The 13,427-nt window shown below is 37.9% G+C and overlaps 1 protein-coding gene across 2 annotated transcripts; it reads right to left on the bottom strand.

The window, feature by feature from the left end:
• Window positions 1-5,322: 5,322 nt before the first annotated feature.
• Window positions 5,323-10,078, bottom strand: LOC115982061 (aspartokinase 1, chloroplastic-like). 2 transcript variants are annotated; one of them, XM_031104552.1, is made up of 13 exons: window positions 9,470-10,078; window positions 9,285-9,367; window positions 9,132-9,172; window positions 8,732-8,886; window positions 8,484-8,633; window positions 8,266-8,361; window positions 7,990-8,106; window positions 7,332-7,451; window positions 7,154-7,246; window positions 6,937-7,053; window positions 5,926-6,042; window positions 5,709-5,771; window positions 5,323-5,621 (listed from the first exon to the last, which is right to left on the bottom strand). In XM_031104552.1, exons 1-13 carry the CDS (start codon window positions 9,875-9,877, stop codon window positions 5,463-5,465), a joined length of 1,719 nt encoding a protein of 572 aa, XP_030960412.1. In that variant the 5' UTR covers window positions 9,878-10,078; the 3' UTR covers window positions 5,323-5,462. The 2 variants fall into 2 exon arrangements, with proteins under 2 accessions (XP_030960412.1, XP_030960413.1); XM_031104553.1 differs by lacking the exon at window positions 5,323-5,621 and having other exon boundaries at window positions 5,707-5,796.
• Window positions 10,079-13,427: the final 3,349 nt, after the last annotated feature.

The raw sequence follows: 13,427 nt of genomic DNA on the forward strand, positions 1-13,427 counted from the left end.
AGGCATTGGGCTTTTCTATTAACTCTTGACAAGTCCAAAATTACCATCAATTATATTTAATACCACTATATAAATATAATTGCACTCTAGGCCTTATTAATAAATTATATCCCAAGATTTTATTATACATGGAACTCCTTCATAAAATATTCGTGGTAATACAAAGTCATGTAGGTTGGCTGCCACTTTGAAGATTATTACATTTTAATCTTTGAGTAACCGGTTTAGTCCATTAAATTATTCATCATATATCTATGAAATCCAATTTCATAAATAGATACTTTAGTAACTTCTAACTAAAGTAGTTAAGCCTAACATTTTGAATAACCAAACCTATTAAACTTATTTCAAGAGAATATTTTATATCTCTGTTAAGAAATTATGAATTTCATCTTGAGAATATATGTTCTATCAATACTAAATGTAGCTACCCAACATATTGAGGTTTTGATTGTGATTTTAGATCTCACTCCCGATATATCAAAGCAACCTACATTTCATGATTAGGTCCATTATTCTCTCAGGATTAAGGGTTCATGTAAATAGAAGTCGTGAGATTTATTATTCATTTGACAATCGTTAAGAGAATAATAAATCTCACAGCAATTCAATTCAATATGTCTTAACTCTTAAAACATATCAACATATCAACTAGAAGTCTCAACTTCCGTGATTAAGACAAATCATTTTATTTGATATGTTATAGTCTTCGCAGATGAAATGCCCTATTTCATCACTGTCTATGAACTAAAATTCTGAGTTTACAAAGAACTTGTGATTTATATTTTCTGTGACTAATTCACATAAATCACATACTATGCATTTCATGGACTATATGATAATGTCCAAATATTCATATTATTATTATTTTAGATAATAATAAAACAATTTTATTAATTACAACATTAAGTCATACATATCATTATACAATAGGATTTAAGGGCATTAATCCTAACAAGAACGAGCCCAAAACTTCCATTGGGTTCATTTAAATTGAGATATTCAAGCCCAAAATCCAATATTAAATGAAAAGAGGCTAGTGGTGCATCATAAGAATAGAATCGAAGTGCGAAACAACAAAGAGATGGAAAATGTGCATAATACACTAAATTTGGAACTGTTTTGCACATACGACAAGAAGAGGAATTTGAGAGAGGTGGTGAGGAAGAGAGAGAAGATTCCTTGGTACCATTATTTTTACTAGGGGTGGCAATTTGTATTCGCATGTCGGGTTCGTGTCATGTTAATTCATGAATATTCGATGATATAGGTCAATACTAACCCTATATGTTTATTAAATGAGTCAAGATTCCTCAACCCTAACATGACCCATTTATTAAACGGGTCGGTCGTGTCGACCTATTTATCAGATTTTATCAAAATGAAGAAAAAAAAATTATGAAAAAACAAACAAATAAATATTTTTAATATAAAATTTAGAACTAACAAATAATTGCATCACAAATAATCATTCAAAATTAAAGCATATCACAATATCACAAACAATCGATCAAAATATGTTAAAGAAAATAAATCACAACAACTAATAAGTTTATATACCTAGAGTTTGAAGGGTATATTGGTAAAATGTCATTTAATTAAACGGGTCTGATGGGTCAAACGGGTTCTATATGTTCAACACTAACTCAACCCGTTTATTAAACGTGTCAGCCGTGTCAACCCGAATATGATATGAACCCGTTAAGCCTCAACCTATAACCTGTTAATTTCATGTCGTGTTGTATCGTGTCAGGTTCGCGTGTCATGTCTAATTTTGCTACCCCTAATTTTTACCCATAGGCATCAAAATCTGTTGCTTTTTCTTGGTTGTATGGGCTTTTGTTCTAAAGTTAGAGTTCTAAGGGTAAAACATGAATTGGTTGTGTTTGATTTGATTAGGGGGGGTTTTAAATCAAGCTTGGGATGTCCTTAGGGAAAGGTCTCAATATAAGGAGTGAAGCTATTGACCTCCATGTTCTTAAACAAGTGGAAAGCTTTAGATTTGCTTTAACTTAGTAAAGGGAGAAGCAGCTTTAGTCATGAATGAGGAAATTCATTGACCAAAACTAATTGGCTGCACATTCCTAACTGATTCAGCCCACAAGGGAGCTCCTCTTTGTGGCAGAATGCATCAAAAGTTGGCTAAGAAGTTAACTTATTTTAGGAGCCTAAAATGGGGATATTTGAAACTTCAGCCACATTCAGCAAGAGTTACATGTCTCAATTTAGTTGAAAATTTTGGGTACCTAACCATTTACATGAGCTTTAGGTGCTGTAAGTGTCCCCAGTCCACTCAGCAATGAGCATAGCTCAGGCTCATCTAATGCAAAAGGTCCAAAAAAAGTGAACTCATATCTTCCAAACCACTCTCTCAAATTCTCATTATGTCTCATGAACTTTGACCATGTTTAAAATAATAAAATAAATTATAATACATGAATTTGGCCCACAAAAAAATCGGGCTTGACCAAATTAGACTTTTATAAAATTTGTTGTGAAAAAGAGATGTTCACTTTGTTTTCTAACAAGTATTTTATAATATGAAGAATAATGGAATTGAGATTGATGAGAGGATTTGTACTGTTCATTTACTTGCCCTTAAAAATTGTGTTTAGTGCCTTCTTCTAGATTTTGACAACATCTTGTCGGCTTCTCTCATCGGTGACGCCTCAGGTTTGTTGGAGGCTCGATGGTTCTTTAGTCATTGCATGATGGGTTTTTAGTTTGACTTTTTGAAATAGGAGATTAATGAGGATGATTGAGTGTGGTAGGCTCTATTGATTAATTTGTGAAATACTGATGTGTCTTAATTGTATTGGAGGGCGTAAATAAAAGGCTTTACACGTCCTTATTGAATTTAGACACTATCAAGTAATTGAACTCAATTGATCTGGGCTCCTCTGCCTCAACAATAAGTCCAAATAACAATCCCTCACTTGTTTGTGTTGACTGCTCATCTTCATTGATTGCATTCATCATTTGTATCCATCATAAATAAAACCCAGGGGAAAAAAAGTAGTGTCATCAAGATTCAAGAGAAGACCAAGAGGCTTTTGTTGGAGATGAGGCTGCATATACAGACCCTAGTTAATGAAAATAAGTATGAAACAAAAGATGAGAAGCTTTGGAGGAGTTGGGTATGCCATGCTTAACTAGGGAATCTAATGACACCAAAGAGTAAAACGCAAATTACAAAATAGACCAATTGGTTTTTTTTTTTAAATGGAAAGACCGATTGGTATTTGAATGTTAGTTTCTATGATAGATTTGAGCATAATAGAGAGTGAAGGATCACCATTTTTTTTTTTTTTTTTTGAGAATACTAATAAGAGAGTAAAGGATCCCTATCTGTATATCTCTCTATAGTAGTAAGAGAATATTAGTATAATTAAGATATCAAAGAAACAAAAAGAGTGCTCCTCTCTTTTGTACCATCTCTCGAGCCAAGGGTCACCATCAACAAATACAATCAAGTTATAACTAAAACCAACCTCGCCCTTGTTATGAACCTGGCTTGGCTACTATGGACTAACCCCGAGTCTCTTTGGGCTTCCAGCAGAGGTACTTTCCTCAAAATAATATTCCTTGAAGCCTGTAAACCTACCTAGGACCAATTCCCATACGTGGCAAGCAATCGCCATTGGAAAAACTAACCTTCTTCAATGGCAAATAGGCCAGGGTATGAACATTAAATTCAGGACAAATGCTTGGTTATTGTGTGGTCCTATTCGCTCTTTAATTCCTACCAGCTAATATTACATTAATTGTTAACCAAGTTAGACGGATCAAGGCCTCTGGCAGCTGCAGCAAATGATGTGCCCCCTCTCACCATTCAAGATCTTCCAGCCCAATTACAACAATGTCCACATTGCAACCAATTGGAAACCCATTAAATGTCTCCAATTCTGTAACTTGGACATCATATGGTGGATCTCTTTAAACCATTTGATAACTTATTTTGGATTTTAAACTCAGAACTTGAAAAATATTTCCATGTGTTGATAAATATTTTGCAATTTGGTTGCTAATTAAACATTTATTGCACTTTTTAGATACATTGAGTCAAAACTTAAAGATATTTGTTTTATTAGTATAGACGTAGTGATATGTAACATGCAAATTATATCCTACGATGCAAATCTTTGCTTTTTTATGGATAAATTCACAATTTACATGATTATTTAACATACAAAGTCATTATTAATGTGTTTTTTGCTTTAAATTTAAAAATATGTAAGATTTTACAATTTACGATCCGATTCTACGATTTTCGATTCCACCTACCTCCCTCGATTTTAGGTAAGATCTCAATTTTGATAACCTTAATAATAGGATTAGTAATGTAGTCTTCCTAGTAGTTGTTAAAGTGTGTCAGTGTCTGTATCTGTTGTGTTTGCTTTGTGTTTCTAAGTCTGTTCCATGCGTGCTTGTAGTTATTGTCTATAAATTGTAGCCCTTTTTTGGTAAACATAAATTGTAGGTTTTATGCATTGTTAAAAATTTTTATAATAAAAAAACACCGGTGGACAGCTCTTCATCCTCTTGAACCTAACAACTCATTGCCAAATCTTAAATCAAACAATTTGTTTTTTGCCTCCAAATAAAACGTATTAGCAACTGACATAGTCTTTTTATAAATACGATACCTATAGACATTTAATTATTTAATTTTATAGCATTCTCGTAAACAACTTGCTGAGGAGTTATATATTTTTAAGTGTAACAAACAATTGTATCACTTTTTTTTTTTTTTTTTTGAGAGGTTGAAGACTCAAAAAAAATAAAAATAAAAACAATTGTATCACTTCATTTAACTCCAAAAAACAAAAGTTGTACCATTACTTTAAAGCCAAATCTGGCAGCATTGCATCACTTGTTCAAAGATTAATAAATTATTAGAATGTTTGGCAAAATATCAACAACCGGAACGGCTCCAGTTGGGCGGCACAAAAATGAAAAATGTTAAAAAACTTGTATCGCCACCACAGGTTATGAAAAGTGAAAACCATGTAGGAAAACAAGGTGCCATCAATTTTGGAGGGTTCTTGAGAATTGTTCCACAATTCACTCATTGCTAAGCCGTTTAATCAAAACATCATTTTTTTTTTTTTTAATAAAGTAAATGCAACTCAACTTGTGTCCTTATAATGAAGTATTAAATGCAACTCAATTTGTGTCCTTAGGACCAATAAGGGGGTGTTTGGTACATGCATTTAAAAACATGTGTTTTGTTGTTTGACAACATATGTGAGAATACATGTGGGTGAAAAAGTGTGAAAATACATGTAATGTTGTTTAAAAACTGAAAATTGTTGTTTGAAATTGTCTACCAAACACTGTCTAAATGCTGCATTTGCATTGAAATTCAAACAAGCCTAACAGATGGAAATGGCCAGTAAATATGTTTGTTGGGAAACCAAAAGAATCATTGCGACGCTGGAAAAAAAAGTAGCGAAGGGCCTTCACACATTGTTTAGCTTCATTGCTGAGCCATTTCCAATTTCACGGTTTTCACCATCCACTGTTAGTTCAGACAGATCACCACTCTCAAAAAAGGAGTGGTGTAGGGCCTTCACACATTGTTCAGCTTCGCTGTCATTTACTATTAATGAAATATTCACCTGGTTGATACCAAAATTATTAAGAGAATGTTTGGCAACAGAAGAAAAATAAAATATTAGTATAGATAAGAATCATGATGAAATGACCTTGGATGCCCCTTGTGAGATCATCTGGACATTAACACCTTGGGTTCGAAGAACACAAAATGCCTGCCAAACATCAAGCCATTAAAATCTGATGTAAAAGATGGAAAGAGAAAATCTACTCAATTCAAAAGTCCCAATGATTTATAAGTACATCAAACATTGAAAGGGAATATAGTTCAAGGTAATCTCCATTAAATTGCACAAGAAAATACAACACCTTTTCCAGTATCAACGAGGAACGCTGAACATTGCCAATAAGAGAGATGATCGATCTGTGCTGCAGGAGATTCACAACTGCAATTTTCTCTAGCTCTTCTACTACGTTGTCAAGTTCCTAATCAGATAAGAGATTGGTGCAAATGGATTTAATATTTTACCAGGCAATCCTCTGGGACTCAATTTAGACCAAGAAGGTGAGACACACAAATGTTTCAACAGGGCAAGTAATTGCATTGATTAAGCCAAGAAATAGTTTATCACAGTTACCTATCAAAAAAAAAGAAATAGTTTATCACAGTTCTATATTGCATGGCATTGAGCATAAGAATAAGAATATTTTAAAACATAGCTTGCTGAAACAAAAATCTTCAGAATATCCACCATCATTTGAATCCCAAGCCATTTAAACAAGAATGTAAATGTGCCCATTGATATAAAATCTAAACTCTATAAAGCTGGTGGTGCATTCACCCTACACAATCAAACCAAATAATCAATGTGACACTTTATTTAGAGTTCCCTATCAAATTTGAGAACACCAAATAGGGCTATTCATCAAACTGGTGGGGTCCAGTGAAACTGACTGGCCTGAAAGGCCGCAGAAGGTTTTGACAAATGGCTGGTTGAATCGGCCCAGCAACATTGTTTTTCCCTTTTTCTTTTTTTAAACCCAAAAATGGTGAGCTGTAGGATTCAAATGATTGTTTGATTGGATGCAGGTGGGAAAGTCCCCAACTCGAGAAGAGTAAGTGATATTGTGAGTTGATACCCCATCCGAACCAACTCGAACTGTGAACACTCCTAATCCGAGAATACCAATTAACTATAAAGTACCACCAATAGATCATCCAGATGTGGTACACTAATTAGATACTGAACCAGAAAGCATTTTTGTGGCCCGTCATACTAAGCACCTCAGACATGATTGACAGGAAAATTAATATAAAACTATGTAAAATGCGAAGTAAGAGAAAAATAATAACATAAGAATAGACAATCATTCACTTGCCTGCTGAATCAGTTCTCTGCTCCAAAGTTTAGATGGATCTAATGTCAAAGATATACTAACTTCACTAGTGGCAACAACATCCACGGATATGCCCAAATCTTCAAATATTGAGAACACCTACTTGGAGGAAAACATAAAGCAAGTAGGATTTATAACTAGCATAAGCCACATTGGCAACAAGTGACAGAACAAAATTAAGTCAGAAACAATCTCTTACCTTTGCAAGGAAGCCAAATTGACCAAGCATGCGGGTGCTAACTATATCCAACATTGTAACATTTCGCTTTAAAACTATGCTGGTCAGCACAGCCTGTAATTGATTTAGGTGAAGAAAATGGTCAACACTGTTGAATTCCTCCAAACACACCAATGATGAAGTTTCAGCTGCTACAAACCTTGCTCATATCTCTTGCTTTAGTGATAAGAGTACCAGGAGCTTTAGGGTTGTATGAATTCTTAACCCTGACAGGGATATCACCCTCTCTAGCTGGTCTCATGGATTGTGGGTGTAGGACCTGCATACAGGATAAAATGAATATTTTCACTTTCACCAAAAATAAGAGAAACGCCTAAGTCTCTTTTCTAGATAACAATATTTTGGTGTCAGGAAATGCTAGCTGAGTCCCAATAATTTAGTTTCATCACAAATCCATATACAAGTACAAATTAAAGTATAACAGGGATATTACTAACTGCCCTGCTCTTCCAACAAAAAGCCCAGCCCAAAAATGGTGGCAGAGCACTTAAACGCATTTATTACTTGAGGAATCAAACGAGGAGTTGGCAAAAAGATTATCGTGGAAACATTCAATATGTACATGTTAAAGCTATAAGTATCTCTGCATCCATAATAAATTAATATACTCTGGAAAACCCCTTACATTTGAAAAGAGTATTTGTATAGGATTGATGTGTCATACACGTTGACATTAAAATGAATTAGCATGAGGACCCTACAAACTAAGACATGAAAATTCAACCTACTGGTCCAGTCCAGCTTCTAACACTATTCACTGACAATTGCTGAACAGCGGGAAGTAATAGAAATCTAACCTGAGCTCCAAAGTATGCAAGCTCTGCTGCCTCATCAAATGTCAAATATGGTACAGGTTCTGCATGTTGATAAATACCAGGGTCGCAAGTCAAAACACCATCAACATCTTTCCACACCTGTTTAAATTGTAAATTAAGCTGGTATATTTGTAAGATTCCCAACCAAAAGTAATACTAAAGTAAGTTCCAGAAGAGAGTGAGATAAGAAAACATGCATGATTCTGTTCATGCGGGCATATGAGTTCTTGCAGTACATGAACTCGGTCTAATTCTGACCTGAATTTCCTGCAAGCCTAAAGCTTTGCCAATGGTCGTAGCTGTCAAATCACTACCACCCCTACCCAATGTGGTAATTGCGCCAGATTTCCAACCCTACAATAAGAGAAACACATACTCCTTTATCATTGCAAATCATGCTGATATACTTGATTTAAGCAAACTAAATTATGTAGCTTCTCAGCAGGAAAATGGATGCAGCAGCAGTTCAGTGGTACCTTTCCAAGGAAGCCAGTGATAATGGGAATTGCAGGATCATTAATCCAATCAGCATGTAATCTCTTGGCAACAGCTGGGTAAGTTGCTTCCAAGATTTCTGCATTTGTGAAATCGTCTGTGGTTATGAAACCAATATCAAACGCATCATACTGCAAAATTAAGTAGAGACATTGTGAGCTACAGCTAAAATTGACGGTTTGGCATTTTGACAAACAAAGAATACACAAGTGAAGAAGAATTTACGTACTTGGCGTGCTTTAACACCAGTTTTATTGAGATATGCTGCAAAGATTCTCGTGGACATGCACTCTCCAAATGATACTAAATAGTCTCTCGTGCGGGGAGTTAACTCTTTCATCACAGCTATACCTTTCAGCAGTTGCTCCAGTTCTTCTAGGTGAGCTGTTAAATGTACAAACCCACAGCACCCAAATAATCCAATTAACAAATCAAATTGGGGTGTCAAATATTGAAAGCATGAATTCAAATTCCTTCTCTTCATATTTCCTTGAAATGAACTCATTAGTCAGCATAAATTTATAAACAGCAACTGCCGCTTCTAAATCGAGTACAAGACATAATTTATCAACTAAACATTACATAAACAAAAGGAAAGATTACTCTTAGGCACTTTGAAGAGTTCTTACCAGAGATAACAGAGGGATCAACTTCGAGTTCACGTATAGTCCTGAATAAATTAAAAACAACACTTAGCTTATCAGAATATTCAACTACAGAGTTCCATTTCAATCTCATTTTAAAACAACAAAAACAAAAAAGGAAAATTAATAAAATCAAACCTAAGATGCAAGTCCTTTACAAAGCTCAACTCTTCGATTTCCGACACATTAGAGATACCACAACTCACAGCCTTCTCTCCAGCCTTCATCTCAGCCATTCAATTCCATCATCATTATTGGTATTCCTCTTAACCATAACCAAACAAAATTGAGCAAAAAGCAAGAATGGTGGAAATGAAAAATACCAGTAAAAGTTTGTTAGTGGTTTTTCCCATAGCAGAGAGAACAACGACAGGTCGTTCATGAGGGAAGCTGAGAACGAGCGAAGCAATCTCCTTCATTCTCTCAGCGGAGGCCACAGAAGATCCGCCGAACTTCATTATGCTCGTGAAACTCTCCACATTTCCATTAGAGAAGAATCGCTCCTCGTCCTCCTCTTCCTCAGCCTTCAACACTGCTTCAATTCCTCCTCCTTTCTTTGCTACTTTTATCGCCTTCGCTCTCCTCCTCCTCCCCCAACTCCTACAACAATCTTCAATCCCTCTAGAATTCGAGAAGCTGAGCTGGTTCGACGAGATAGCCATGCGCGACAGATCCGAGCTCGCTGTGAATCCCTGACACGGAATTTTGACACCGTGTGATTGCAACGCCATTGTTGTTGTTGTTGTGTCGACGAATAGGGTTTGTTGAATTCAGAGTAGCAGGGTTTTGGGGAGTCGAACGTTCACAAGTTAACAAGCTTTATTTATTTTATTTTTTTCAATTTTACGAAAGGTTTAGGAAATAAATTTCTAAATCGAAGGCTACGACATTTATATATATATATATATATATATATATATATATTGCTCTGTGTTTATTGTAGTGAATTTGAACCTCCCATTTGGATGTGAGAGAGAGGAGGAGGTCCTTTTGTTTCGGTAATTTAATAATTTTAAGTTGACTGTTTTGACGGTGTAGTTCGTTTACTTTATTTTCGATCAGTTACCGTCAGATTTGCTGTCGACTTCACGACCTAAGTCACTATTTCTCTTTTTCTTTTCTTTTTTTGTATCTTTTGTTATTTTCCAGTTTGGATTTTGGACAAACAGACACGGTAGATTCCACCACCACCGGATCAGTCTATTTATGCTTTTCGAGTCACAGGCGGGACTCAGGCATAGTAAAAACAAAAACTTTTAATTGTTTATTTCTATACAAATTTATATTTTTAATTGGCTGCAAAAACACTATAGGTTTCAAATCTTTCGGTTAGCCACAAAAATACCTCTTGGAGTTTCAATTCTTTGTTAAAACTCCTTGAGATTTTCATAGCGGTTAAATTGAGCACCAGAACTAACTTTTATTAGCTCATGTGGACAAAAATATTAATTGACCATCACGTGGCTAGTGGCATGAATTAGTTGATGAGTTTTTTTTTTTTTAAGTGATCATGTGATTTTTCCGTCTATAAAAGTTAATGGGAATTAATTTTAGAGGTTAATTTTGTAGATATGGAAACATACAAAAGGATCCATTACTAGTACTGGAGTTGATAAGGATAAAATAAAGATTACTCACAATAAGATGGGCCGACGGTTAAAAGTGGACAGATACAATTGAACCCGTCAGCCCCCATTTAAAGACTCGACAAAAGGAATATGTAGGGAGAAGCGTTGGCAAGGCATGCCCTAAGGCTGAAGAGATCCTGAAGCTGACGGGGTCATATGGCTGAAGGGATTCTGAAGCCGACGGGACCAAGACTGAAGGCATAATGTAAGCTGATGGCATTAGTCAAAGAATGCTTGCTAACCACGTTTGCGTGTATAAGGAAATGACTTGCCCTCCACGTTTTGAGAAACCTAAGAGGGATTCCTATACGGAAAGGATCCCGCGAAATACGCCCAAGAAGACTCCTATAAGGAAAAGACTTCTACTCCAAGGAAAATGAGTCAACCCCTACTACTATAAAAACCCAAGCACCCTCACGAACTAAGGTACGCATAATTTACCCTCTCTAGCACTCTAGAGTTGTGAGAATAGTTCTGACTTGACCTTCGGAGGGTATTTGGCTGGCACCACACCGGTGCTCTCTGCTAGGTCCTTTCTTTTTGCTGTGCAGATGTTGTTTGGAGCGCGCGAGGACCATGTGGCTTACTGGTGATATTTTCGGCATCATCAATTGGCGCCGTCTAGGGGGAACGTGTAGTGTAAAATCATATTACCACTTCCCGGACAAAAGTTGCATGGTGCTCACCCACTCAATGGCAACCGCTAATGACATTCAAGAAGAGGAACCACCCACGACCGCCCTCGAGAAGCAAGTTAAAACTCTCGCCGTTGCCGTGGAACGCCTCACCAGGCAAAATCGCAACCTGGAAGAACAGCTGCACCAGAAAAATGCAGCACCGGACAACCTAGGAGTAGATCAAGAAGGAACCAGCGCTAACAGAAGGAATCAAGAGGGACCCCAGGCCAGTAACACCCCAAATAGGCCAGAGCGTCAGAACGTGAGCCTCCCTTCTCTCGCAGATACAGCTCCGCCACCTATTATCACAAAGATGCAGGCGATGAAGGAACAAATGGAAGTTATGATGAACGCTCTCAAGGGACGAGTGTCCAGCGATCTTGACGACCTCGTTAACCAAACTGACTCACCGTTCACTGCACCCGTCAACTCCTTCCCTCTGCCAAGTAAGTTCCGCATGCCACAGATAGATAGTTATGACGGAGTCAGGGACCTTCTAGACCATCTAGAGACCTTTAAAACCCTGATACACCTTCAAGGAGTAGCAGACGCGATCATGTGTAGGGCCTTCCCTACGACGCTGAAGGGTGCAGCAAGAATTTGGTTCAGCCGATTGACACCCAACTCCATCAGCACCTTCAAGGAGCTAAGCATTCAATTTACTGCACACTTTATCAGAGGACATCGGTACAAAAAGTCTACGGCTTGCTTGATGAGTATCAAGTATCGAGAGGAGGAAACGTTAAGGGCCTACATATCCCGCTTCAATAAGGAGGCACTATCGATTGACGAAGTCGACAATAAGATACTTGTCGCAACATTCATGAATGGGCTGAAGAAGGATAAGTTTTTGTTCTCCCTGTACAAAAACGACCCGAAAACCATGTCGGAAGTGCTTTACAGGGCCATCAAGTATATGAACGCTGAGGACGCGCTATTGGCCCAAGAAAAGAGAAAGGCAGGAAGACACCCGGCAAGACCAAGGCCGGAAGAAGGCAAGGACGGGAGACCGAAGGGTTGAAAGACGCCCTAAGCCCCTAGGGGGAAGATTCACAAGCTTCACTCCATTGACCACCCCGATAGATCAAGTCCTAATGCAAATCAAGGACGAGGTGGCTCTGACATTCCCTGGAGAGCTGAAGAGTGATCCTAACAAACGTTCTAGGGATAAGTATTTCCGCTTCCACCATGAACATGGTCACGATATGGTCGATTGCTATGACCTAAAGCAGCAGATCGAGGCCCTTATCAGACAAGGAAAACTGCAGAAGTTTGTTAGCAAGGAGAAAACAGATCCACCGCCACAAGACCAACACCTCCGACAGGATAATAAGTGGCCGAGACCCCCGATAGGGGACATAAGGATGATTGTAGGAGGAACGGCTGCTGCCGGGTCATCCAAAAAGGCCCGCAAAACCTACCTTCGGATGATACAAAATGTTCAGCTGACAGGTTCCGTGCCAAAGATAGCGCGAAGAGAAGGCTCCATTATCGGGTTCTCAGAAGAGGATGCGCGACGCCTTCACCATCCGTATGACGATGCGCTCGTCATCAGCTTACGGGTAGAAGACTACAACATGCACCGGGTGTTGGTCGACAATGGCAGTTCAGCAGACATTCTATACTACCCGGCGTTCCAGCAGATGTGGATCGACAGGGAGCGATTGATTCCGACAAATGCCCCGCTCATGGGTTTTGGAGGGAGCCGGGTATTCCCCCTAGGCGCGGTCACATTGTCCATAATGGTAGGCGATTACCCCTAGCAGATAACCAAGGACGTAACATTCTTAGTGGTCTATTGCTCGTCTGCCTACAACGCTATCCTCGGACAACCCACGCTCAATTCGTGGAAGGCGGTAACCTCCACTTACCACCTAATGATTAAGTTCCCTACCGACTACGGAGTAAGGGAGCTGCGCGGAAATCAGATGGCCGCGCGCGAATGCTACGTGGCCATGATGGAGATGGAGGATCAG

This window comes from Quercus lobata, chromosome 3 (assembly GCF_001633185.2).
Source record: "Quercus lobata isolate SW786 chromosome 3, ValleyOak3.0 Primary Assembly, whole genome shotgun sequence".
In the NCBI taxonomy this organism is placed as follows: Eukaryota; Viridiplantae; Streptophyta; class Magnoliopsida; order Fagales; family Fagaceae; genus Quercus; species Quercus lobata.